This window comes from Juglans microcarpa x Juglans regia, chromosome 7S (assembly GCF_004785595.1).
Source record: "Juglans microcarpa x Juglans regia isolate MS1-56 chromosome 7S, Jm3101_v1.0, whole genome shotgun sequence".
NCBI classification, from domain to species: Eukaryota; Viridiplantae; Streptophyta; class Magnoliopsida; order Fagales; family Juglandaceae; genus Juglans; species Juglans microcarpa x Juglans regia.
Window position 1 is genome coordinate 20,125,467 of NC_054607.1, and position 25,710 is coordinate 20,151,176.

At 34.0% G+C, this 25,710-nt stretch overlaps 2 protein-coding genes and 1 long non-coding RNA gene across 5 annotated transcripts; 2 read left to right on the plus strand and 1 right to left on the minus strand.

Annotated features, from left to right (window-relative positions):
* Nucleotides 1-1,806: 1,806 nt before the first annotated feature.
* LOC121241047 (calcium-dependent protein kinase 8-like) lies at nt 1,807-7,564 on the minus strand. 2 transcript variants are annotated; one of them, XM_041138643.1, is made up of 9 exons: nt 7,196-7,564; nt 6,326-6,874; nt 5,061-5,184; nt 4,791-4,934; nt 4,258-4,410; nt 4,051-4,166; nt 3,547-3,714; nt 2,752-2,982; nt 1,807-2,441 (listed from the first exon to the last, which is right to left on the minus strand). In XM_041138643.1, the coding sequence occupies exons 2-9, from the start codon at nt 6,833-6,835 to the stop codon at nt 2,286-2,288; spliced, it is 1,602 nt and encodes a 533-aa protein (XP_040994577.1). In that variant the 5' UTR covers nt 6,836-6,874; nt 7,196-7,564; the 3' UTR covers nt 1,807-2,285. The 2 variants fall into 2 exon arrangements, with proteins under 2 accessions (XP_040994577.1, XP_040994578.1); XM_041138644.1 differs by having other exon boundaries at nt 6,326-6,924.
* Nucleotides 5,364-22,331, plus strand: LOC121241048. 2 transcript variants are annotated; one of them, XM_041138646.1, is made up of 6 exons: nt 5,364-5,382; nt 17,961-18,079; nt 18,757-19,071; nt 20,055-20,256; nt 21,599-21,827; nt 21,930-22,331. In XM_041138646.1, exons 2-6 carry the CDS (start codon nt 17,981-17,983, stop codon nt 22,189-22,191), a joined length of 1,107 nt encoding a protein of 368 aa, XP_040994580.1. In that variant the 5' UTR covers nt 5,364-5,382; nt 17,961-17,980; the 3' UTR covers nt 22,192-22,331. The 2 variants fall into 2 exon arrangements, with proteins under 2 accessions (XP_040994580.1, XP_040994579.1); XM_041138645.1 differs by lacking the exon at nt 5,364-5,382 and having other exon boundaries at nt 17,924-18,079.
* A 2,094-nt stretch (nt 22,332-24,425) lies between these two features.
* Nucleotides 24,426-24,902, plus strand: LOC121240324. The gene is made up of 3 exons (XR_005935519.1): nt 24,426-24,491; nt 24,663-24,718; nt 24,806-24,902. It is a non-coding gene; the product is annotated as an uncharacterized LOC121240324 (long non-coding RNA).
* The last annotated feature ends 808 nt before the right edge of the window (nt 24,903-25,710 follow it).

Consider the following 25,710-nt stretch of genomic DNA (forward strand, 5'->3'; position numbering starts at 1 on the left):
GAGGAGAAATGATTGATGAAATGATCTCCCTTTTAGATGACAAAAAAATAAATGGGATTTGCTAAGCAAATATCAATTTTCTTTATGCAACAAAATGTTGGAGGGTTTGTAAATCTTATTGATCATACAAGTATATTGATCTAGAAAAATTCAACACAAGGGGAATTTGGGAAATGATGATAGATTTGAACAAATAAACAAGTAATTGAGCCTAAAGCACTTGTGAAACATTAAACCAAAACAAATCAAGGAGGAAATTAAAATTGATACAAGTTCACAATGAAAAAAGCAAATTGAGAATATGAGAAAATTGACAATGAGATTAACTTGATTGAGATGACAAACAATAAAAGAATTTGATAGAGAAAATACTTATCTGGAAGAGATAAAAATTTGAGAAAAGAAATTACTAGCACTGCAAAGTGAAGGCGAAGTTCTTTGTTTTAGACGAGAAAGAAGAATGTGAGATCGACTAAATTTATTAGGCAAATATCATAATTTTCTTTGTGGCGATACGTTCGAGGTTTTGTTGGTCATATCAAGTTTAGCGTTGTATGATTTTGACATTTGTCTTCAGACTTAGCTACTAGCGTTACCATTAGATATTACTCGATCCATTTTCATATCGCTAATTATCTATGTATTAACTATTAGAATGCATATTCTATATTAGACTAGCATTAATGTTATATGTCACACATTAATTGCAATTTTTCAAAAAATTGGGATACCCATGATAAGCATAAGTCTAATAATCATGGTAATTTCTGGTTGACCATGTTCCTGGGAAAAAAAAAAAAAAAGATGCTTTTGAGAAACAACATATACAAGCTAGATTTTTCAATTGTTAACGTGTGAAATTGATGAAAACAAAATCATCGTACAATTAGAACTCTAGAAGGAAAAGGAAAAAAAAATATTAGGTATATTTAATTTTTCTTGGCTGCATAATTAATTTTTTTTAACATTTTTGCAATTCTAAATTTAAGAAATTAGGTATATTTATTGTGTTCACACCATATTGAAAAGCATATTAATTTGTCTAGAGAGACAACACCTTCATTTTCTTGTAATTAGATTTAAGACTATAAATATAATATATAGAATATCGATACCAATAATAATTAATATGTACCGAACGTCCAATCTTAAAACACCACATTAAATACTTGCAAATCCTACATAACCATATTACTTAAATAAGAAAGAAAATAATTATTTAGCTATATCTGATTTTTTAAAAATCTTTTTTCCTCACCACATGGTATCCTCGCAAAAGAAAAGATTAAAATGGACCCGCTAAAATATAGGGGAAATTTCATGTGGAAGCCCAAAAGATAAAGCTAGATTAAAAAAAATAATAATAATAATTTGCAAGACTGCTTATTGATACACTGTCTCGTTAGTTTTTTTAAAACTTCTCGACTCATTTCATTTAATTATTATAATTTTTTTAAATTTTTACACAACATAAAATAAATAATTCAACTTTTTCAAATCTCAAATAAAAAATAATATTAAAAAAAATATATTCTAACAATATTTTACTCAATTTTTAATTTTCATCTCAACTCATCTCATCTCATCTGATCTGCGAACGAGGTCTAAATACACCACTAACATGGAAACCTTCCACGTCAACTAGTATGACATCTGTATCAAACACTACTTATGTGAAAGTTTATTGCATCAACTATATTTTTAATCTAGATCCCACAATAAATATAGTTTTTTTTTTTTTTTTTGGGGCGGGGGGGAGAAAAGAAAAGAAAAAAAGAATAACATACAAAACAAAGATTTTCCCAATGCAAAAGGAAAAATAATAGAAAATTGTACTTCAACTAAAAACTGCAAGTGGCAGTTTCTGCAATCAGAAGCACATGATGTAAACATCTAAACAACAATAAGATAGAGAGTACATAACCTAATGAGAAGGACCAGTGGGCCTATAATTCACAATATTTACAACCACATATTTCACGATAACACTTCATGAAACTACATCTCCCTGACTCTAATTCTCTCTCTCTTTCTCCTGCAACTAACTCAAAACAAACACAACCTAAACATGGCTATTTGAGAAGACATCAACCTATTTGAAGGGAAATCAAATGAAAAAATTAACAAGGATTGCATAAAACCCAACAAAACAAAAGAATCTTCATTCCCAAACATCAGTTTTTCCCCCAATAACTGATGATAATCATCGGTTCATCTAACCTCAAAGAATATCTTCATTCCCAAACACCAGCTTTTTCCATCATTAATTGATGATATTAGTTGATTCATCTACCCTCATTGGCTAGCTGTAAGGACCCATCCCTCATCAATTTCAAGCTGAGGTTGTTAAATCTTTCTCGTGAATATTGCCTGGACGCTTTTCTCCAATCCGTACCGGCTTTCATCATGGTAGAAAACTCTTCATAACTTATGCACCCATCCTTCAAGATTAAATAAGAACAAGGTTGGACTCTCAATATAGCAAATTATCAATGAACTCTACCAAACAAAGGCTATATAAAGTTTAGTGCACTATTATATTCTTGGGATTGATGGCGAGAAGAAGCACAGAACCAATGGCAAAACACTGCACAAGAGACTCGTTTATGTTGTACTTTTCAATCATCTATAGAAGAGAGGCAAAAACGAAAAAAAACAATGCTTGCAGCAAAGCTTTCAAGAGTATAATTGCTTCAACACTGCACGGTGTTTGTTAAGGAATTCAAATACACTTCAATACTCAATACTAACCTTATCTGTGTCCACGTCTTGCATAATGGCATTGATAACTTCCTCACTGTTATCATCCAGTTCATCACTCAAAGCATCCCGCAGCTCTTCAATCTCTATGTAACCACTCTGGTTTTTATCAAAGAATGCAAAAGCTTTGTGTAAATGCTCATCATTGCCCATCTTTTTAAGGTGAACTGAAACTGCAACAAACTCTCCATAATTGAGAGTTCCATCCCCGTCAACATCAGCCTGCAGAAACCAAAGTTCAATTATTTTACAAAAACATAATTTGATCATATTTGGGAGACTGAATGGTGAACAGGAAGGTTTGCAGCATTGGTTTTGCACAACTTTCCATTTTTGAATGAATATATTGAAAGAAACGTGATGTATTAGAGAACCTCTGACTCCAATGGCATGCATTGATAGTAAAAACACTTGCCAGATTTTTATTTTTTTTTTATTTTCTTTTTTATAGGTACTTACCTGAATTTTTATTCACTGCAGCAAAAGAAAATATAATTGAACAACTTCTAAATTACATCAATCTCTAAAGTTCTACCAGGATTGGCCCCAACTCAAACCAAATTAGCAACTCCTAAACTAAAATGGTTATCTTCTAAAGGCTAAGCTTTATTTGCAACACACAAAATAACTCCAAAGGAAATAAAAGGCCGACTAGGAATAAAAGCATTGCAGCAAAAGCAGAACACTGTTGTGCCAAGGACTCCTTCAGCCACAAAGAAATCCATATGAGGAACGTAACAGATTATCACAGGGATTAAAGAGGATAAATAGTTGTGCAAGGCTTACAGCTTCCATTAGGATTTGAAGATCTGCATCAGGAATCTGTTGGCCAAGCTTTCGCAACCCAACTCGAAGTTCCTCAAGGTTTATCTTGCCTCTTTTGCCAACATCCATTGTATCAAACGCCTCCTTTATGCCAGCTACTTCCTCCACTGACAAATGCTCAGCCACCACCTAGAATGAAAATTTCAAAAAGGTTTAGACTATTGTTTTTTATATGAGCAATATTGCATTGGGCCCTATATAATATATTCTAAGTTCAGATTATAGAATAAGGGAATCGTAATATTAGATTGACAATTTTCTGAAAAGAAAACCATTAGACCTTTAAAAATTCCCTTACATCTGAAAGTTGCATAACAGGTGAACAAATTTTTTGAGAAGACAGGGAGTTAAAAGCCAAACTGAGCATTGTGAAAGAGCTAAGAACATAAGATTATTTTTACTTTTACACAGCAATATATATTAAACATTTGTATCTTCCTATATCAAGTCAATCAAGATCGTTACCCTTAGAGCTCTTTTTTTAAGCTTGTTCATTACTGAAAATTGCTTGAGCCTGGCTTTCACAGTCTCACCCAGGGGAACATTTGGAGCCTTCTTGGCATTTTGTATCCAAGGATGATCTGCTTGTGATAGCATGGGATAGTCATTTAATATTGAGCAATAAATTTCAGCACATGTGAAACAAATAAAGCTTATGAAGCAGAACAGTACCAAGCACTTCCTGAGCTGTAAGCCGCCGCTTAGGATCTGGATCAAGCATTTTCTTCACAAGGTCCTTTGCATTGTCTGAGACTTTAGGCCAAGGGTCCCTCTTAAAATCAATGACAGAACGGATGATGGCCTGTGCTACCCCTTGTTCAGTTTCTGCATGCAAAACACAAGGGATTTCATGAGGATGCAAATCCAAAATGTAAAACACAAGAAACTACATGCTTGAGAACATGTTTGTCAAATGACCTCAATCAAAAATAGAAATTTTACACTAACACAAATCCTTTTTTTTTTAAAGCCCTTTTAAACTTTTTTTAATGGTGTGGAGCCTCACCAAGGTAGGGCCCTTAGGACCCACCCCTTGGGAGTATCCCAAATATACGACCCGCCTGTCAGAACCATGTATTAGGTAATCCAAAGAAACTTCTAATGCAGAATCAAACCCAGGATGTCTAACGCTTGTATACAGTCAAATTAATTTATAAGAAAAAGAAAAGGAAAAATCTTTAAAATTATTGATATAGAAGACTAACCTGCCCAGAATGGTGGAACACCACATAGTAAAATATACAAAATAACTCCAGCACTCCAGACATCAATCTCTGGGCCATAATTGCGCTTCAAAACCTCTGGAGCCATGTAATAGGGACTACCCACAATCTCATTGAATCGCTCACCTGTAAAAAATGAAACGCTTTGTTTAGGGCAATGTCTTCCATAAAAGGACATGAGAAAGATAACATGAAAGGCCACTAGGGAGGAAAAAAAGGAACAAGACAGCTAAAATGGATGTGGTGCAATACCAGGTCTGAAGAATACTGACAATCCGAAATCAATTGTCTTCAAGGGAGACGCTTCCTTCTTGTTTGCAAACAGAAAGTTCTCTGGTTTGAGATCACGATGCATCACTCCTTGCTTATGACACATCTGCAATGAAAATGCGTATAAACATATTAGATTGTTTCACATGAACATTTTGAGCTGAAGCAGGAGCATACCTATTCGACAACAGCAAGTTCATTTAAATCATTAAGCGAGAGTATATCAGAAGCAGCAAATAACACGGTCCAACATATTTAAAAGGCAGACAGAGTAAACGACATGGAAATAGATACAGAAACAGAAAACCTGAGCTACAACCAAATTGCTTGTATAGAAAACCAATCAGTATGCATCTATGACAGATTTCACAATAGCTCAGTAATAACATGCAACCAATCATACGGAAGTCATCAGACAAAAACAACACCATCTTAGTGAGAACCTACTTGGGATTTGTTTGGAGGGGGGGTTACAGATCTAAAAAATACCCTCAAGAACAAATTGGATAACAATATTTTTTTATTTTTTATTTTTTAATGCCAGGGAACCTCTCCAACGGACACACCTCTGCAGAGTAAACCCCGGTCCCGTGCACCGCACCTTCGAAAGTTTCCCTACATGAAACTGGTTAAATTGATGGCTTCTCACTAGGGGGTGTAGCCCAAATTGGATAACAATATATCTCACTCGACAATTACTTCATTAGCAAATCAACAAAGCGCCATGCAGCAGTGCCTAGAGAGAACAGCCAGCCATGAACGTGAAAACATGGATTTGAAACCAAGGATAAACAAGGGGAAGCAATTAGCCACTCAAATTATTTTGATTTCATTACTTTGACTTTTGAAATCCTGAATGACCAAGAATACAGACCCACAGAGACATAAAACTCAAAACAAATTGCAAGATGTAAACCACAAGCGTTTTTTAATTGGCACCGGGTGTCCGGCGTCCCGACTAATCCTGGGGATGCATAGGCCCTCGACGAGGAGTTTAAACTACAAAAGTTGTAACAATATGGTACCAAATTTCCTTAAACCAAGTTACCAGCATCTAATAAACCTATAAAAACAATAGTTTAAATCTTATTTAGCCAACATCATACAAACAAAACACAAATCCTAGCATGCTGATTCAGGGGAAAAAATTTAACTTGCTACATAGAAATCAACGGCCAGAAAAATAAGTATAAATCAGTACCAATATCAATCCAAACCAATAACTTAAAAAGTGATCCAAATTCAACCTGAACAACTTCAACAATGGTCCTCATAACACCTGCTGCAGCCCGTTCCGTGTAATGCCCCCTCGCCACAATCCGATCAAACAGCTCACCTCCCTCGCACAATTCCATCACAATGTGAACTGCCTGGTCATCCTCAAAAGTATCCTTCAAGGTCACGATATTCGGGTGCTTAGGCAAATGCTTCATAATCTCCACCTCCCTCCTCACATCCTCAATATCCACCGCAGTCCTAAGCTTCTTCTTGGATATCGATTTGCAGGCAAGCTCCTCGCCTGTGGACACATCGGTAGACAAGTATGTGACCCCGAATTCTCCCCGCCCGAGCTCACGGCCGAGCTCATAATGGGCCGAGATGTCACGGCCCGTCGGATTTTTCAAGACCCAAAACTTGTTCCCACCGCCAGTACCTTTGATCGCAGCGTAATCAGCAGAAAAGGGATTGGGTTTATTCTTGCGCTTCCCTTTTTGCTTCTGAGAAGACGTAACGGGGCTTGCACAGCAATTTCCCATGGATCAGAGCCTAAAAATCTCAATTTCTCCAAGCTTTTTCTGAGATTTCAAGAAGACCCAATAAATCATAACGGCAAATAAATCAGAATCTGAGCAGGAAAGTATGAGAGAATAAGAACATCATATAAATCGTGTGGATAATTCATAATTTCAGCCCCATTTTCTCCCAAAAGTAGACTTTCCAAAGACTTGGGAAATTCTCTTCAAATTTACAAGAAAACCCATGAATCTCCGATCTTCAAGACACCCATACAATTAAAAGAAATGAATTGTTTCAAACAAAAAAAAAAAAAACCCGAAATCTATGGGAGATACAACGGTTAGCCAAAAATAGTGGTAAATAATTGTTCTTTAAAGTACCTATAAAAAAGGGCAAGAGGATGTTTTTGGTTCCAAGAGTCTTACAAGGCCAAGGAGAGAATAGGCCAAAATGTTAGAGAAGCAAAACCCAGCAGGGAATCTAAGGGAATTTAGGTGACTGAGAAGAAATTGTTAAGGGGAAGAAGACCCGGATGTGTTTTGAGATGCGAAGAAGGGCATAAGCCGATCTTTAATAATAGTAATAATAATAGGAGGCGCAGAAACGAAGGTCTGGGAAAGTGCAGATTGTGAAAGGATCAGTTTCAAAGTGTGAATGAATCTGGGGAGGAACAGTCAAAGAAAGCACGTTTCGTTTGGGCTCAGACTTTTTCTTTTTCCCTTGGGATTCAACAATGGAATGAGACAGAAATTTCTCAGGCCTCGTTTGTTTAAATAGATGAGAATTTTTTTGTGAATGATAATGAGATAATTTATAAATAATAATAAAATAATAATTTAGGTTTTTTTTGATAATTAAATTTCTCTCAATTTATTATTAAATTTTTTTTAATTTTAATATAAAATATAATAAATAATTTAAATTTTTTAAATTTTAAAATAATAATAATATTAAAAAATAATATTTTAATAATATTTTATCATCTCAACTCAATTCAGTTTAACATCTAAATGCAGTTTAAGTTAAGATTTATATGAAATTTTTAACAAGAAAAAGAAAAAATTAAATAAAAAATTTATAAAGTGATAATATAATATTTTAATATTATTTTTATTTTAAAATTTGAAAAAGTTGTATTTTTTTTTATATTTTGTTTTAAATGTTAAAAAAGTTATAATGATTAAATGAAAAAATTAAAAAGTTAAAATTGAAAAATATTTATATTTAAATGATATTTAAATATTGAGATAAAATAAGATAATTTGAAAAGTTTCTCAAACTAAACTAGTTCTTATTTACAAATATTTTTTTACAAAATAATGAGATCTATTTTAAAATAAAAAATATTTTATAATTTAATATATCATATAAATCACTATCAATTTATAAAACTCTTTAAATTCTTTAGGGACTAAACACTTGTCTTATTATTATTATTTTAATTGTTATTTGAGTTCCTAATTAATATAAATATATATATATAAAGATTTAAATTCAGAATGTGTAGTAAAAATAATAGAGATTTCTTATAGGTCTTGATTAAATTGGATCCATTTTGGATAGTGAAAATATTTAATCTCATCTCATCTCATAATTACAATTTTTCTAAGTTACTATATAAAATATAATAAAAAATTTAACCTTTTTTAAATTTTAAAATAATAATAATATTAAAAAATAATATTCTAACAATATTTTATTCAAATTTTTAATTTTCATTTAAAGTTATACCATCTTATTTTATGATCTAAACCGCACGTGAGAGAAAGATAGTCTCACGAAATGAGCTTTATATAATTTTTGTGCATTTAACATTATTAGATAAATTCATCCAGATAGTTATAAATGTCGTGGTATTCATTTTGTGTTTATTTTTTTCTACTTTAAATTCATCTCCATTTGTCATTACAAATTTTTTAAATTTTAACAAAAAATATAATAAACAATTCAATTTTTTCAAATCTCAAAATAATAATAATATTAAAAAATAATATTCTAACAATATTTTATTATCTCAACTCAACTCAATTCAACTCAGTTCAACATCCAAACACAATTAAAAAAATTCAATCAAAATTTCAAAAAGTTTCAAATTCACGGACGCATAATTTATATTTCCTGCCAGAAAAATAATAAATAGAAGGGACCTCTTACTTTTCTTTCCAACCCATCAACAACCCTAATAAATTGGGTGGTTCGGGAGGTGATTAAATTCTAAGATAATCAATCTTTTGACCCCTAAGAATTAAGTACAATGATAGTTGAATTCTATGCCTTTTTTAAAAAATGACTATTTTATGATAATTACTTAAATAAAAAATAATTTATTATGTATTAGTCACTATTCACTCTCACATTCCATACTTATAATTTTTTCATAGGATGTGCGGGTATTTTTCATTGGGTATTATGTTGTTTTTATAAAGTGTAAAATAGTAAATAGTAGTTAATGAGAAGAATTTTTTAATAAAAAATTACTTAAAATACAACGAATTGCAAATGGATAAAAATATGGACAATGTTAGGGTGCCTACCAAATATGCACACTAGTGCAAATGAATTTTTTTTTTTTCTTTAAGCATTTTTTAAACATCTTTAACTATTAAAAAAATAAAAAAATATATAAATTCACTACTAAATACTTTCAAAAAAATAAAACAAATAAAAAAATATGAGTGGACACATTTGATAGTGATACTATCATTTTCCTAAAAATATTATTATTAAACAAAACAGTTAAAAGTGAAGTATAGGATTAAAATTTTCTATAACTTTATGGTCGAAATATTTTTCATACTTTGGAGAAAAAAAGATAATAGGTGAATCATAGTAATGCTAGAGTGATAAGTTATAAAATTTAATACAGTAATATTAGGTATAGTCTTAAAGTGTATAAATAACTCACACTTTTTTTGAGAAAATAGATATTTCCGATCTATTCATTTAAGAAAGGATAGTGATAGGATTATTATTCTATTACTACTCATCTACGACCAAAAGGCATTTCAATTTTTTTTTTTTCATCATTTTGTTTTAAATATTTTTTTAACATCCTTAATCACTAAAAAAAATTAAAAAAATATATAATTTTATTAATACACACTTCCTTAATCATTAATTAAAATAAATAAAAAATTTAAAAAATCAAATATAAAAAAGGTAGTAAATTGGTAGTAATAGAGTAGTAACTCTATCATTATTCATAATTTTTTTGTATTTTTTTTTTAAATTATGGATTATTATTATAAAAATAATTTTTTTTAATGTGAGTTCCAAATGTACCTATCTTTTTACCCTACTACACTTGTATTGACTTAAAAATAATTTTCCTATTTTAAACACTTCTTCTAATTTTTGAATATTTTTCTTAAAGAATAATGATAGAGTTATTATTCTATTATTAGCAATTTACTACCTTTTTTGTACACCTCAAAACTGTATAAAATATTAAAAAAAATACAGAAAATTACATAATACGGAAGAACTTGTACGCGTTTCCACTCATCAGCAAGAGGATCAATGCACTTTGTTGAGTGTTGACTTCCGGATTGAAATGGCATAATTGCCCTTGGCTAAAAGCTGGTTGCCTTTTTCTTCTTTTTTATTTTTTTGTCCATTTTAAAAAAACGAAATGCTTTAACCACAAAACAATCTCACAAACTACAAAACGATCTGGTAAAAATAAATCTATAAATTAACATAATTTGATATAATATATTAGATTATAAATTATTTTTATTATAAAGTAAATCTAACGTATCATATGAAATTATATCAATTTGTAAGTTTATTTTTATAGAATTTTTTTATGACCGTAACACTTCTTAGAAGAAATATATTATCCAAAAATTGTTGGAATCTCAATTTTTTTAATTAAAAAGAAAAAAGGTAAAAAGGGGATTCAGCTTATTCCAAAGTGCAAAAAGAAAAAAAGGCATCTTCGTAGAAACATCCTAGATAAAGAGTGTGGATCGAATCAGCAAATTCAAGCCATGTTGGCAAAGACGAAGCCTGCAAAGAAGAATTCCCGTTCAGATCGTGATGCAGATTTTAGACCAAGTAGAAACCCCATTGACTCATCCCACACGTTATGAAATTGTCTTCAAGAAAAAGTTTAGATAACGTATTCTATGATATGAGATTATTAATTTGCTAGAAAAACTTGGAGAAAATTCTCTTTAAAAAGAATTGCTAGGTCTATAGAGGGATCGTACAAAAAAAAAAAAAAAAAATACAAATTGACGTTGTTTAATTTAATATATTAGAACTCACACATATGGAGAAGGTTTTCAGTGTTGAAGAAATTTGAGCGGATACGGTAATATAAAAAAATAAATATGACTTTGAGACATGTAGAATACTATCTTTAATGTGATAATTTCTCCTACTCAAAAGAGTTTGCTATAAAGTTTCAAGCAATTCACCACTAGGATACAACAAAATCACTAATTGCATATAGCAATTCTGAAGTTTTTTCTTCAGAATTTCTTTACAAAATTGTGTAAATGACTAAAAAAATGAAAGAATAGAATGAATAAATTTCATGCGTTTCATCCTCTCTTTATAAAGAATGAAATGGTACCATATAAAATATCACAAATATTAACTTTTGACTTTTTAATAGGTAGTTATTAGTTTAAAAGACATGATATTTCATGTAAAGACCATGAGACATATCTAGCCAAGTGGTCAGGTGCCTCCCTTGGGAAAAGGAGGGCGAGCATCAATTTGAGTCCCTTAATGGCATTTTCTTGTGATTTAATTTTGAAGTATTGTATCTATTCAAGTACCTATTCTACCAGTTGTGACCAGGGTTGTGCATCCGGATTCGAATATCCGGGATCATCCGGATTCGGCTTCTTAAAACCGGGCAGATGTTCACTCGGATAAATTCGGCCAAAGCCCGGGCAGGTATCGAATTTGAGCCCGGATAACCGGATTGTAACCGGATATTCGGTTTAATACCCTTTTTTTTTTTTTTTTTTGCTTTTTTCTTCTAAATTATTTTTTTAATACTTCCTAAACGGTTTTTTTATCTCTTTCTAAAAACAAATTTCTTTTAGCACTTTTTGAAAGGCTTTTAAAATATATATATATATATATATATCTATTAAACACTTGAAGAGCCTTTTCTTTTTTTTTTAAAAAAAAAAAAAGAGAAAAAATCTTTTTAACACTTTTAAAGGGCTTTTTTTAATAGCCATTACGTTTATTATTTTTCATATAATGAATATCTTTATAGGCATTCTAAACATTTCATTAACCATTCAAATTTTTATAAAACTAATTAATAATAAACATCAACACACAATACACTGCATATTATATTGTTGTTTATATCACAATGCAAAACATCAATTTACAAACAAAATAAATAATAATACATCACAACAATATCAAGAGGTAACACTGAATGCTATGACTATCTGCCTCCCCAATATAAACAAAGATAGAAATATTTCTCTCTTAATATTTCCAAATAGCCATACTGCTGCTGCTGCTCAACGTCTTCATTGTCTCCATCCAAATTGGTCAATGGTGCCTAAACTATTCTGAAAACAGATTTAGTAAAAGATAAGAGTACTAAAAACCGATAAAGTACTAAAAACAGATTTAGAAATAAATGCTTGACCCAGTTGTGGAGATGGAGAACTGGGGAAACAGTGGCAACATAATAAGCTTGGCTATTCCGTCCTTTTTAATCTACCAAAGATAAAGCACTTTAGCACATATTCAAACATATTAGTTGATGGAAAAAGAATATACTGATGCTCAATTTATGATCAACAGCTTGACAAACAATTACCAGCATGCAAATATATTAATAGAACACATGTTTTAGCAGCTTGACAAAACTATTAAAACTCTCAGCAACAAGCTAGGTATATAAAATGCTCATTAAACAAAAATACAACAAAAAACATAAAGAAAAGAGAATTTTAAATAGTTACAAGGTGCATGTTAAAAAGCAAGATAACATCGATAACATCTTGTACTTTAGTCTTTAAACAAAGCAAAACATTTGGTAATACCTCTTCTACTTCAAACAAAACATTATTCAAATACAAGCTCATGGACACAACATCCCTTCCACATAATCGGTTCATAACCATTTTTTGACATCAAGCTGCTAGCGTAAAAGGTTTATGCCCTCTTTCGGACAAAAGCATATATATGGTTTATTCACACACAACACAAAAATCTAGATCTGGGCAAACTACATATGGATTTAAACATAAAAACTGTGACTTGGGCAAATTGCATCTAGATTTAAACACAAACACAAAAACCCATATTCACATTTAGAATTCAGAAAGACTATTGATGAATAGAAAGGACAGAACAAACACAGATACAGATCCAAACCCAAAGGAAGGGAAAAAAGAAAAGAAAAGAAAAACATAGATAAGTCGACAGATTTGAGATTGAACAAATATGGGTACCATACCAACATAAACTCAGATCTACAAGCGCAGGAACTCAGATTCCACAAACACAGAAACTCAAATCTAAAACCACAGAAATAGATCCAGCCAAAGTGGTAAACAACCAACGAGAGAGGAAAGTGATATACAAACTAAGAAAGCATCTGAACATTATTTCTCAGAGGCAAAAAAGTACACAGTTTTACAAAAGTTAAAAGTGTTGCGAGCATGTAGATCTACAAACACATTTTTGCTTGAAGATTTTAAAAATAAAGAAACCCAAAAAACATATCTATAAACACAGAATCTTAGATCTACAAACAGAAACTTAGATCTACAAACTTAGAGAGAGAGAGAGAGGAAGCTATAGAGTAGAGAGAAAAAAGAGACGTTAAAGGACGATGGCCACTGCTAGTCATCGGCGGTGATGGATTTGATGAAGGATGCTTGGATTTCGTTGGAGAGAGAGAGAGAGAGATGAAATCGAGAAGCGAGATGAGAGGCGCCGAAGGAAATGAAATTTCACAAGGTGATTTTTACTTTTTGACCTTTTGTTTTGGGGAAGGGGAAACCTATGGGTTATAGCTTTTTAACTTTTGGGGAAGGGGAAAACAAGCGTTATCCTTTTAACTTTTGTTAAAGCCGGTTACAGATATAGCCGGTTAAATACCAGATTCGTAACCGATCTAGGCTGATAATATAATTTTGTATCCGCCCGGATCATCCGAATTTCTGGATTTTTAATCGGACCAGAAAAAAAATTCGGTCCAAATGCATACCCTTAGTTGTGACTATTTGGCCCATGTGCAAGGCTTGTCTTTACCCAAGCGTTGCACTTGTTCAGCCCACGCGTAAAGCTTTGGTCCACCCAAGCATTATGTCTTTTCGGCCCACACAAAAGCATTGGTCCGCCTAAGCACTATGCCTCTTGGGACAGGCCGTGCATACAGGCCTTGGGCATGGGTTGTGCACTCCCTATGCCTCTAAGCCTATTCTATGCTTGTTAAAATTAAGGCCCAATTTGGTTTCACAAATAGTGTCAACCTATTTCATCTCATCTCAACATCCAAATACCATTCAAATACAAACACTTTTTTAACTTTATAATATTTTTGTTCAATTTTTTATCTCTCATTTCCTAAAACTCCATAAAATATCTTTACTCAAACATTTTATTACTATTCACAAACTATCTCACTACTATTCACATATTTCTGATCTCATATCATCTTATCTGTATAACTAAACGAGTCCTAAATCTTCAAAATAAAGCCATGAAATTTTAAACTCATCCATTTTCCTTTGAAACAACACACCCTTACCACACCCAACTACTAACTTAAAAATAGATAAGTACATGCATACTTTCCTTTTCTTTTTTTTTCCTAGGCAAGTTTAGCATTTTATAGATAAACTAAAGGATTACAAGATACAAGTTTCAATAGGATGGAAGTCCTCTACAGTCATCTCAAAATCTATAGATACATCACATAAAAAAAAAGGGATATGGAGCCAAGTAATATAGTCTGATAAAACAGACTATATTATTGCGACTAAAAGCTACAGTAAAGGGGGTTGTGCTGCATCATGTTGGTTTGGACTGGCTGGAAAAGACTGTTACACCCAATTTCACTTAATCCTCGGTTCGAGAAAGCAGGAACATAGGATAGCAACCTGAAACAAAATCGAGTCGTCGGCAAAGGATCAACACAGGCTGTAGCGGTGCGTGCAGGTCACGCGCCGCTATTAGAGTGGAATGGAGGGTTAGATCCGGAGGATCCAAAACCTCTGATGCCAAGGGAGCCACGTGTGTTGACAGAAGCAGCTCTAGGACGCAATGGCACGTGGTTGATGCGCATGCATAAGAAGCGCGTGCGACGAACGCACCCAACAAATAAGCGGAAACCTTCCGTGAATTAGAAGATCGGCGACTGGGATGTAGAAAAGGCGGCACGTGTTGGTTGGAGAGCACCGAAAAGCAAGAGATCGGCTTGTTGTGATGCTGTGAAGAAAAACCTAAGACAAAAAACAAAAAAAATAGTTAAAACGGGAAAGAAAATTAGGCTACTGTGACTGGCTAGTGGAGGAGATATAGGTGGAGCCGAAACTCCAACCCCCCTCCTCCCAATGAACGGGCTGGAATCCTGGTGATGACAGAAAAGTTTTTTTGCCTGGGGTAGAGAGAAAAAGGGCCTGACTTGGGAGGAATTACGTGCCAATATACAACACGTGCGTACCTTCCTTGCTAATTGAACCCTTTTTTTACAGGCTTCTTTAAATTAAAATATTCACACTGCTTCAATTTCATTACCGTTTCTTCAATGGGAGCGTTTAAGTTTTTACTCCAAATTAAGAATGATCCACATAGTTGTCATCTCATGTCATGGAAAATCTATTTCTAAATTAACTTGGTTCCAATTTTTAAGCAGCTTAAAGTAGAAGGCTAGGAGGCTTCAGCTTCAACCAGTTATGCTTTATAAGCAAATACACTCTGTACATGTCACTCCTAAAATTGTACAAAAAGAACAAGAGAATTGGGGTACATTGCTGTTAATCTGAGTTCACTTTTCCCTATTGGAGAACTTGCCTGGTTTGCTTTAGTAGATTAGATGAGTTATCTCATTCCATATAATCATTATAATTTTTTCAAACTCTTACATAAAAGATAATAAATAATTCAAATTTTTTAAATTTTAAAATAAAATAATATTTTAACAATATTTTATTCAAATTTCAAATTTAATCTCATTACATCTCATCTATGCAACCAAATTAGGCATTATCCTCATTCATAAATGTTCTATTTCGTTAAAAATAAATTTTAATTTGAAAAAGGTATCTTTAATTTAATATAAAGTTGTAAGAGAATTGTAAGTTAATTATTTAGTCGTGCCTTCACAATGCTCGTTAATTGTGGAATAATCTAAATGCAAAAAGATAAAAAATTTAAGTGATTTGTACTTTAAAAAGTTAAATTATTTAATATTTATTAAGAGTTATTCTATTATTAAAGCCAGTATGTAAAATACATAATTTTTATTACTTAAATTATAAAATTTGATTCGTAAGATTCAAATTTTAAAATTTCTTTTAAATCAAATAATGCTATATAAATATTTTATTATTTATTTTATACACACCAATTTATAAATAGAATTTTCATTTATTAATACATGGTTTTAACTTTTTTTTTTTTTTAGGAAATAGATTTCATTCATTCATGAAAACGAAATTACAGCTGTGACCTGATATATACAGAAAAAATCTTAGATTATAGGCCAACTACTCACGGTTGGGGCTCTACCAGCACACAAATTTCTTTTGTGACTGGTATGGTTTTAACTTCTATAACTCTATACAGACAAACCGTCTAAGATACAACACTCTGCCTAAAGCACATATTTCAAACCCTACTTCCAGAGGAGGAGATGACTTTCACTCTATGGACAAAATGTCCAAGAGACTATTTTTTTTTTATTTTTATCTAAACAAAAGGAAATAACAATAAACATAAAGATAGATGTGAAAATGACGGATTACAATTGTAGATCTAAATTTTCAGCTTGAAGGAAAGCAAAATACAAGAAATAAAGAAATTGTGGTGGCGCGTGAGGGACATGTGCCACGCTAGGAGTGTGGCGGCTAATCGAGTTTGAAAAAATCGAGGTCCCTGATTCCAGAAACGCCACTCGTGGCGACAGTAGAAGCTTCTTGGTGCGATGGCGCGTGGATCTCATGTGCTGCTATGACCCGCGCGTGTGACTCACGCGCCGCTCCGTTTAATGAAAGTCTTTGGCCGTCCAAAGGATCGGCAGCCTGGAAATCCTGCGGAGGGGCGCGTGGTGGTCGCTGGGTTTTGGAAAACAGTATATCGTCATTTCGCCATACTTTAGACGGGAAAACAAACAAAACTAGAAAATAAAGGGCTACATAGTCTTTGGTCTAACCAGATGGGAGGAGGGAGGGAGGAGCCGAAGCTCCACCTGGGTTGGGTTTTTGTTGGGGCGGCTCTTTGGAGAGAAAATGTAGAGAGAGCTTTCGACTAGGGTTTTTTCCATTTTTAGTAGTAAAATTTGTTGTTTAACTATTTTAAGTTTCAAATGCTTAAATTATCTCTAGAATTACATATCTTGTTTATCAAGAAGTTAAAAAAAAGATATTATTATGGACCATCAAGATAGTATTCTTGATGTAGCACTACGTAGATAAAAAAAAATAAATAAAAATTATATTTAAATTAAAAGGTCATCTAAAAATATAAAAGAGTAATACTAGAGAGAAGTTATTGTAGCAGTGCATACTTCACACTCACTGCATGATTGTTTCCTCCATTCACGTGGGGGGATGTGTGATCTAAATGATGTCATATTATATGTATAAAATAAATACTCTTAATATTAACTTCTATCTATATTTATTCTTAAAACAAATATCGTAAAATTAAGATATCGTTTGGATTCGAAGATGAATTGAGATAGGTTGTGAATAGTAGTGAGATGAGTTGTGAATAATAGTGAGATTTGTGAGTTAAAGTTGATGAATAATAATGAATAATAATGAGATGAGTTGAGATGAATTGAAATGAGTTGAGATGACTTGCGAATATAAACCGGACCTAAAAGAATTATTGATGATGAGGCTTTGTTTCTACGGTACGGAAAGCGTGTCAGCAAAATTAGACCCACAATGTAACGGCCTTTTGCCTTCTCGCGACACACAGACAGAAACAGACATACAGAGATGAAGAAATCCGGAGGCGCAGAGAAGAAGAGGGCGCGAAGATCTTCGGGAGCTATCCAGAACGGCTCCAGAGATCCCAACTTCGATACTCCTCCTAGGGTGTGCTCTCTCTCTCTCTCCCTTCCCACCCCTCTCTCTCTCTCTCTCTAGCTGTGATCTAGGGTTTTATTTGCATGAACTAGGTGATTATGATCGGACAATCTTATTGTTTTTTAGTGGGCTTATATAGTAGTTACAAATGTATCTGTGAAATTTTGAATGTAAATGCTCTGCTAGATTTATCTCTCAAATTCGTTATACATGCATACATGTTGTATATATGTGTATATAAGCACTCATCCATGTATATACAGTTGTGTATGAGTACATGAATCTCAGGGTCTAGACTTGTCGGTTTGTGCACCAGAAAAAGGAAAGGTCTATGATTTCTGTATACTCAGTTGGTTTTCATTTTAATGGACAGAGGGTGGGATTGCTTAGGATGCAGGGACACCTCTTATTAATTTGTTTTCATGGGTCATATTTCGGTATATTCTTAAGTTTGTTTTCCATGACCTGTTGGTGGTGCATTGTTAATCGTTCTATTATATAATTGCGGTCTTTTATACATTCTTCTAGGCTTGATGCGAATCTCTATCTAGTTATATATTCGAATTTTTTGCCACAAAAGGCGTGCTTTGCTGACCAAGTTTTACTTCTGGTAATGATTTTATGGACTTATCTGTGTTTTTACCCTTGTTTTGTTCTGATTGCGATGCTATTATTTTTCTTTTCAGGGACAACCGGTCAAGCAGGATGCCTTTCAGTTGTTTGCTGAGAAGGTGAGAGACAATAAGGATCTAGTGTCTAGGTGGGCTGTTCTACAGGAGACACGTGTGGAGTACTTCAGAGGAAAAGATTTTGTTAGCTTCTTGAGAAATCATCCGGAGCTCAAAGATATTCTGGAAATGGATAAGAACTTAGATACTGATGACCTAGCTAATGCTCTTTTAAGAAAGAATCTTTTAGTGCGTTGTGATCGTGTGGTGAAAACTGTTCGTCCTGGGAAGAAAAAGTTGTCTACTTGGCCAGCACACTTGGAGATTTTCCCTGTATGTAGTTCTTGTATTTAACATTCAAAAGTTTTTTTGAGCCAAGTGCTTTACAGTTAGACCTATGAGCTGCTTAAATTTTTTATTTTGCCTCATGCGTCACAGCTAGCTGCTTGCTTTATATATTGTGGATACAAAACCATTATCTTCTCGATACTACAAAGACACCACTACTTTTGGCCCGGTTAGTTGACTTCTTAGAGCCCAAACCTGTTTTACACACCAAGGCTTAGTAGTTCCATTATGTCTCTTTGCTTGCGATCACAAAAAGTGACTAGTCAAGAGTTCAGTATATGGGGCCTGCATAATTTTTTTTCCGAAGTTACTTGATCTTGCACATTATTATCTGCCTATTTGCTGGCACAATATTTGGCATTGTGTTTGCTTGTTTTGGTTTGTATATTTTGATGGAATATTGCTTCCTTCCACAAGATTCTTGCTTGTGGTATCTGATATGTTTTCTCGTAATCCCTAGGGTTTGGCTCAAGTTGTAAGGGGGCCTTGATCTCAGTGATATGCTCCCTCCAGGTCAAGGTTCAAACCCTTGGGTGCAAACAATTTCTAGGGCCGCATCCCATCTGTGAAAAGTTGATGATTTAACTGATCCGTGTGATGGGGACGTGTTACACGCCCGGAGTTTATCTGGATCAAAGACATGTTGCATTTGCACAGTCTCCAGGATTCCTTGTCATCAGAAAATATGTTGTCTTGTAATGAATCTGCACTATCATAATAACCTTGTTAGTTTATAAAGACGGGAGCTTATGGGTGCAAATTGGACATTTGAGATGAATGTCAGGGAATAAAGGACTTGAGAAGACCTTTCAAACATTTTCAATGTTCCTTTTTGAGTTTTGAGTGATATGGATATCATTTTGAAGTGTATCTCATCATGATTGTTGTCTGCTTTACTTTTTCTTCGAAGTTTGGAGCAAATTTATCATGTTTCATAAGCATGTATCAATTTTTATTCTATTTTGCAGGAGCAAGTGTTTTCTGAATATGATGCCTTTTTTGCATGGACATTTGTGAAACGCCGGCCGCTTTGGCAGACTCTTCTCTCATTTTTCTGGCCCGTGTTGACTCTTGCAATTTGCTTATTTCCTGTGTATCCCCATCAGTGCAAGCTGCTAATACTCTACTCATGCGCAGGAGTCTTGCTACTTATCCTATCACTACTTTCGCGTAAGTTCTGCTCTGTTAATATATCTTACATTTTTTTCCGTGTAGCTTGGCTTGTTCCTAGAACATTGTTGAAGTGTTGCGTACTATTGTGAAGTGAACCATTATCATTTTATATTGCACCAACCTTTCACTATGGCTGCTGCTAATGCTGCTGATTCAGTATTATGCATATCTGTCTTGTTTAGACAACCAGCATGCATATTGTATTTTTTAGTATATTTTTTTTATCTTTATGTTAATAATTCTGTAATTATAAACAAACACATAAATTGGGATGCAGGAAGTTATGTCTTGTTAAAGGCTGACTTCATTAATGCACTTGTTATGCTCGTAAACTTCAACCTGTTTTAACCTTTGCAAGCTTAATTACTTGAATTAAAGGTGCTTTAGGTGCAAGTAGCTGTCCTGGAAGGAATGTTTTCAACAATATGGTGATGATGTGGGATGTATTTGAATAGGTTTATGGGTCATGTGATAAACTCTTTCTGAGATGATTTGGATTGTGATTAGGAATTGCTTTATGGTGTTGATTGCACAGTTCCAATTTGTACCATCATCACTTAATGCTGAATTGGTTCAACCTGCTACTTTTCTATTGGGATTTGTGTATGTCTTAGACTGTTTTCTATCATCTTGTGGGTTTCCTTTTCTCCTCTGTCTCTCTCTCCCTAGGAGATTAATTCAGCTTTCCTGTGGTAGATGATATTTTCCACCCGTCTATCTACAAGCAGTGCAGTCACCTCGTTACAGGGTTTAAGAGTTGCATAATATATGCCTTTTACCCGACTTCAGCGACAAATCCTAATGCATCATCTGCTTTTCTACCTGGAATTGCAAACACTATAAAAAAGATGTTATGTCATAGGGACACCTTTTATTTTAAAAGATGTCTTCAAATCTAAGAAAGCATTTTCCAAGTATTTTTCACATCAATGTGCTCCGGATCTAAGGAGTATTGCAACTAATCTTATGAGTAAACCTTGACCTTTATATTGTGTTATTTTGGTTTTCTACACCCTTATGTAGCATCCTTACGAACTAGGGAACCTCTCAGGACAGGCCTAAACAGGTCTGCAGAGGGCCTACAAATCAGGGCTGATGTGGGAAAACTGCTGGCACTCCCTCAAGATATGAGCATAGTTTGACATCAGCCCCACCGGCAGCGTAGTGGTATTAAGTTGGTGGGCAGAGCGAAATCTTTTCTCATTTGCTGGACTCTAGGGTGATTTTGAGTAACTTTTTTCTGTTTTGTTTACTCAATATGCTGTTTTATTACTGTGGAGCTTGACAGTTTGTTGTGCTTTTCTACTGGATATCATCGAGATTTCTTTCTAATTTGCAGTGAGAGCAACTATATTTGGTGCTCTTTATATTGTTATTGGAAAGCGTGTTTGGTTCTTCCCTAATATCCTTGCCGAGGAAGCGACATTGAGGGAATTATTTCGTTTCTGGCCTAAGAAAGATGAGGAAGAGCGACCCAAATGGACGACAAGGCTTTTCTACGCAATTGTAGCTGTGCTGGTCATATTGCTGCTGAGGCATCATGCTCCTGATGAGGCTGCTAGAGCAAGGTTAGTTCTGAATATCCAAACCTAGTTTGTATTGATGGAGAACTACTCCTCTGCCTTGCTTCTTTGCATTGGTGTGAAGTATCAATTCAACCGATCTTTCAGGTATCAAAAGCGGGTATCTAACATAATCGATGATGTTCTCGAGTGGTCTCCGAGATTGGCCCTCTCTGGAATGATGGATAAGCAGCAAACCGTCATGAATGCCACAGAACCAAATAGTAGTTCCCCGGATGCCAGCCAAAGTACAGAGGAAATGGCTCCATCCGACATCATAAGTGAAGAAACCACCTCAGACCAAACTGAGGCAGAAGCTTTTGAACACCTAGATGATGCTGATCAACATAAACGTGATGATAATATATAATGTAGATCGTGTAGTGCTTAGTGACCTACATATCGCATTGCCTGGTTTTTGTTCTGCCTTTTTTGGATTTTGTTTTATGATTTTGAGTGTAAAACCCTTTGTATCAAACAATCACAATAAAGCAGCTTGTTTCAAAGTCACTTTTTAATGGTATTATAGAAATTCGTAATACTCTTAAATTTTAGTAGCTCATACGATTTGTTCTAATGATATTGCTAAATGCTCTGGAACAAGACTGCTTTTTTTGTACATGTATTGTGATTACATGTAATTGTATTGAGCTTATTTTATCACTTGTATTGTTAGACTATTTTTAAGAATTAGTCTTCAGTTTTTTAGAATGTGATAAACTAGAGGATTAAGTAGCCCGAGTTTGATTAGTCCATGCTTATAATTGGCTCAAATTGATTTCTTCGATCAAGGAAGAAATTATTTTTACATGTGACTGACTCGGTAGATTACTTATCCTAGTGGGAGTATGGTTGAGATTGATTTGGAATTAATCTCTTATACGATATAAATTTGCGCGAATATTAAGTAAGAAATTAATAATTAAGCATTGAGGCGCAAGAGATGATTATGAAGTTTAGCGAATTTTCGATCTTGCGACGTGTATTAATTATTTTTGTTCTGACTTAGATTAACACATCAAATTTCCTAAATGTGTGTAATTAGATGCACAAAGTTTAGTAACTTTGAGATAACCATGAAGAAGGCCTAGAGATTATTTATACGACTTAATCGTCGCATTAATCTCCTCCATGAGCAATAGTTAGAAACGAATAAAGATTATTATGAGTGTCAGATAGTCTTAGACTATCATTATTGTGAAATATCTGAAAGTTCTAGAGTAAAATTGGAAGTGCGCGTGAGACACATGCATTACAATTTTTATAGAAGTTGATGAGATCAACTATTAGATAGCTAAACCATTGTTTTGTCCGAAGAGGGATAAGTTGTAAGATACAAAAAATATGTCGCCTTAGTACTGGGAGCTAAGATGAGGTCCATCATATTTAAAAGGATTGTGCATGGTTACCCACAATCCATGTAGCATGTAGTTTAGCTAGATGAGAGAATTTCTTTGGCGCTTCGAATAGTGAGCAAATCGAGAAACTCGGGTTAGGCGCTGAGATAGCGACTAGATTAAGATTTGTATGGTGAATTGATATTAGATATACGCTTTCTTTGGAAAGAGAACTCTACCGTAGCATGTATTTCATACTACATGTGCTTTTACGATCAATAGTAGAGGTGAGTGAATAGTTCCCTGCTTCCTCACCGTGTGAGTCCTTTAGGTCATAATTGATGACCTTAATTTATTTATGCCCTTATGAGACATTTGACTATGTCACAAGGTTGATGTTTTAGTGTTTGCTACTTTGGCATGTTATCTATGGCCATGAATGATGCGGTCTAAAGAGACATTGCTGGAAAAGCGACTGGACTGAAACTAAATGACGAGCGCAAAGATGAGACTATTTGGTAACACATTGATAATTGTGTGTACTCATTGCTAGCAAGTTATGTTGCTTCTTGGGAGTTGCAATATAGTTGTGAGTACATCATATTTTATGGAGATTGAGCATTATTTTGAGTCATTCAGACTTGAGAGGGATTAGGGATGCTTAGTCTGATGTGACCAAATGAGTCAGGGCATAACGAGACACTTTTAGGGATGTTGTTATGCTGGTCTTCTCTTGGAGATATTTGGTATAGTGCTCCCATTTTTCTTTTACAGTTGTGCTCGATGGTCGCACAACCTATTTGCCAGTATGAACAAGATTGAGAACATATTGAGGGATGCAGACCTGGGGTCTTGCCCACTATGTGTAAGTATGAGATCTAAGAAAGGGGCACCCATAATGGGCACCCCTTCACCTTCTTTTGGGGGTTATGAAGTGGCTTTTAAGCCACTTCATGAGGCTTGATGGCTGGCCCTTAATGGCCAGCCAAAGGGTTACATTAGAGGGGCTATTTTACATAGTCCCTCACCTCTTTGTATGAGACACTTGGATCAACAAGCTCTCTCTAGTCCCGTCATCTAGATTGTGGAATATGTGAGTGTTGCTCTGGTATATTATCACGTAGCACACTCTACCATCGATACAGGAGATTCTGGATGAACAACGACAATGACAAAGAATCCGTAGAATAACTGCACTAGATCTACGATTTACCGACGATGTAATATTGTTTCCATTATGTATTCTAATCTAGTATTTCTAACAGATAAGAACTCTAAATATGACCCTCAAAAGTAGTTGGGAGCCGTGGTTTGTGGAGGGTCAAGTTGCCGGGTTGGTATAACCTCGTCAAGTTTTCAAATTGATCGAAGTCATGATCTCTAGCCTAGCTGTATTGTCAAATTTTAATCAGTTTTCTTGCATGCCTGTATGAAATTCTAGCTAGGATGATCTCACTGGCCCGAAGAACTATTTTTTTTTTTTTAATTTTAAAAATCATGGCAGGTACACAATGAGCTTCACCAAGAATAATTACCATATGACTTTATGCTACGGTGAAGGTATGCAAAACACCCTGATCTGAATTATTGTTTGTATTTTTTCAGATCTAAATTTTTAACTATTTTAATATATTGTAAATCATGTAGGGAGGGGGTCATACAGCTCCAGAGTACAAGCCTAAAGAAAGTTTTGCCATGGCATATAGGTGGTTCGCCCACTACTATCTGTGAGTTAATTAGATTAGTTGCAAGGAATTGACATGTAATTGTAAGGTGGTGCCGGGTGATAGTCTTAGGCAGGCATTCATGCAAGTATTCCGATCCTCGCTAGAAAATCAAACACTATTTCTGTTGATTATATATGCAACGAATAAAAGATTTCATGTACGTACGTACGTACGTGTATCTTTTGAATTTGAAACGTTGCCTAATGGCTCTGAAATCATCAGAATCCTACACGAGTTATATAACAGGCTAATTCAGACACAAAATTAATACATGTTGCGGGTCCTGGATCGAAGCTGTGGCCTACAAATATAATTAGATACAAATACAATTTTGAACAGGAGGTCACCTTTAAAGCCATTACATGATGACTTCTTTCATCTTTGCTTCCCTTTCAACTCAACAGTACACACACATCTCTGTTAATTATAGTGTCATATCCATTACTATATATAAAAGCCAAGTTTTAATTGATGACTTGGCCTTCTGTCCGCAATATTCGACTTATCTGCAGCAAGCGGTGGTTGGCAAAGATTCAAACCGTGCAATGGTTTGTCCCTTTAAAGTGTCATTAGAACCGACGCTTTGAATTAAAACCTCACGCAATCTGACCTTTTCATCATGTAAGGTGTGTTCCAGATATTCAATATGAAATATTTCCGTCCAATAATAAAGTGTTACGATTTTGAGGCAAAGTTTTTTCATAAATAATTACAAAACATGGCCAAAGTTAAATATTCATAAATAATTAAATAGAGCCGAATACGCAAGTTGAGATAGCCCCAAAAAAACCCACAAAATCAGGAAAAAAGTTAAAAATGTCAAGC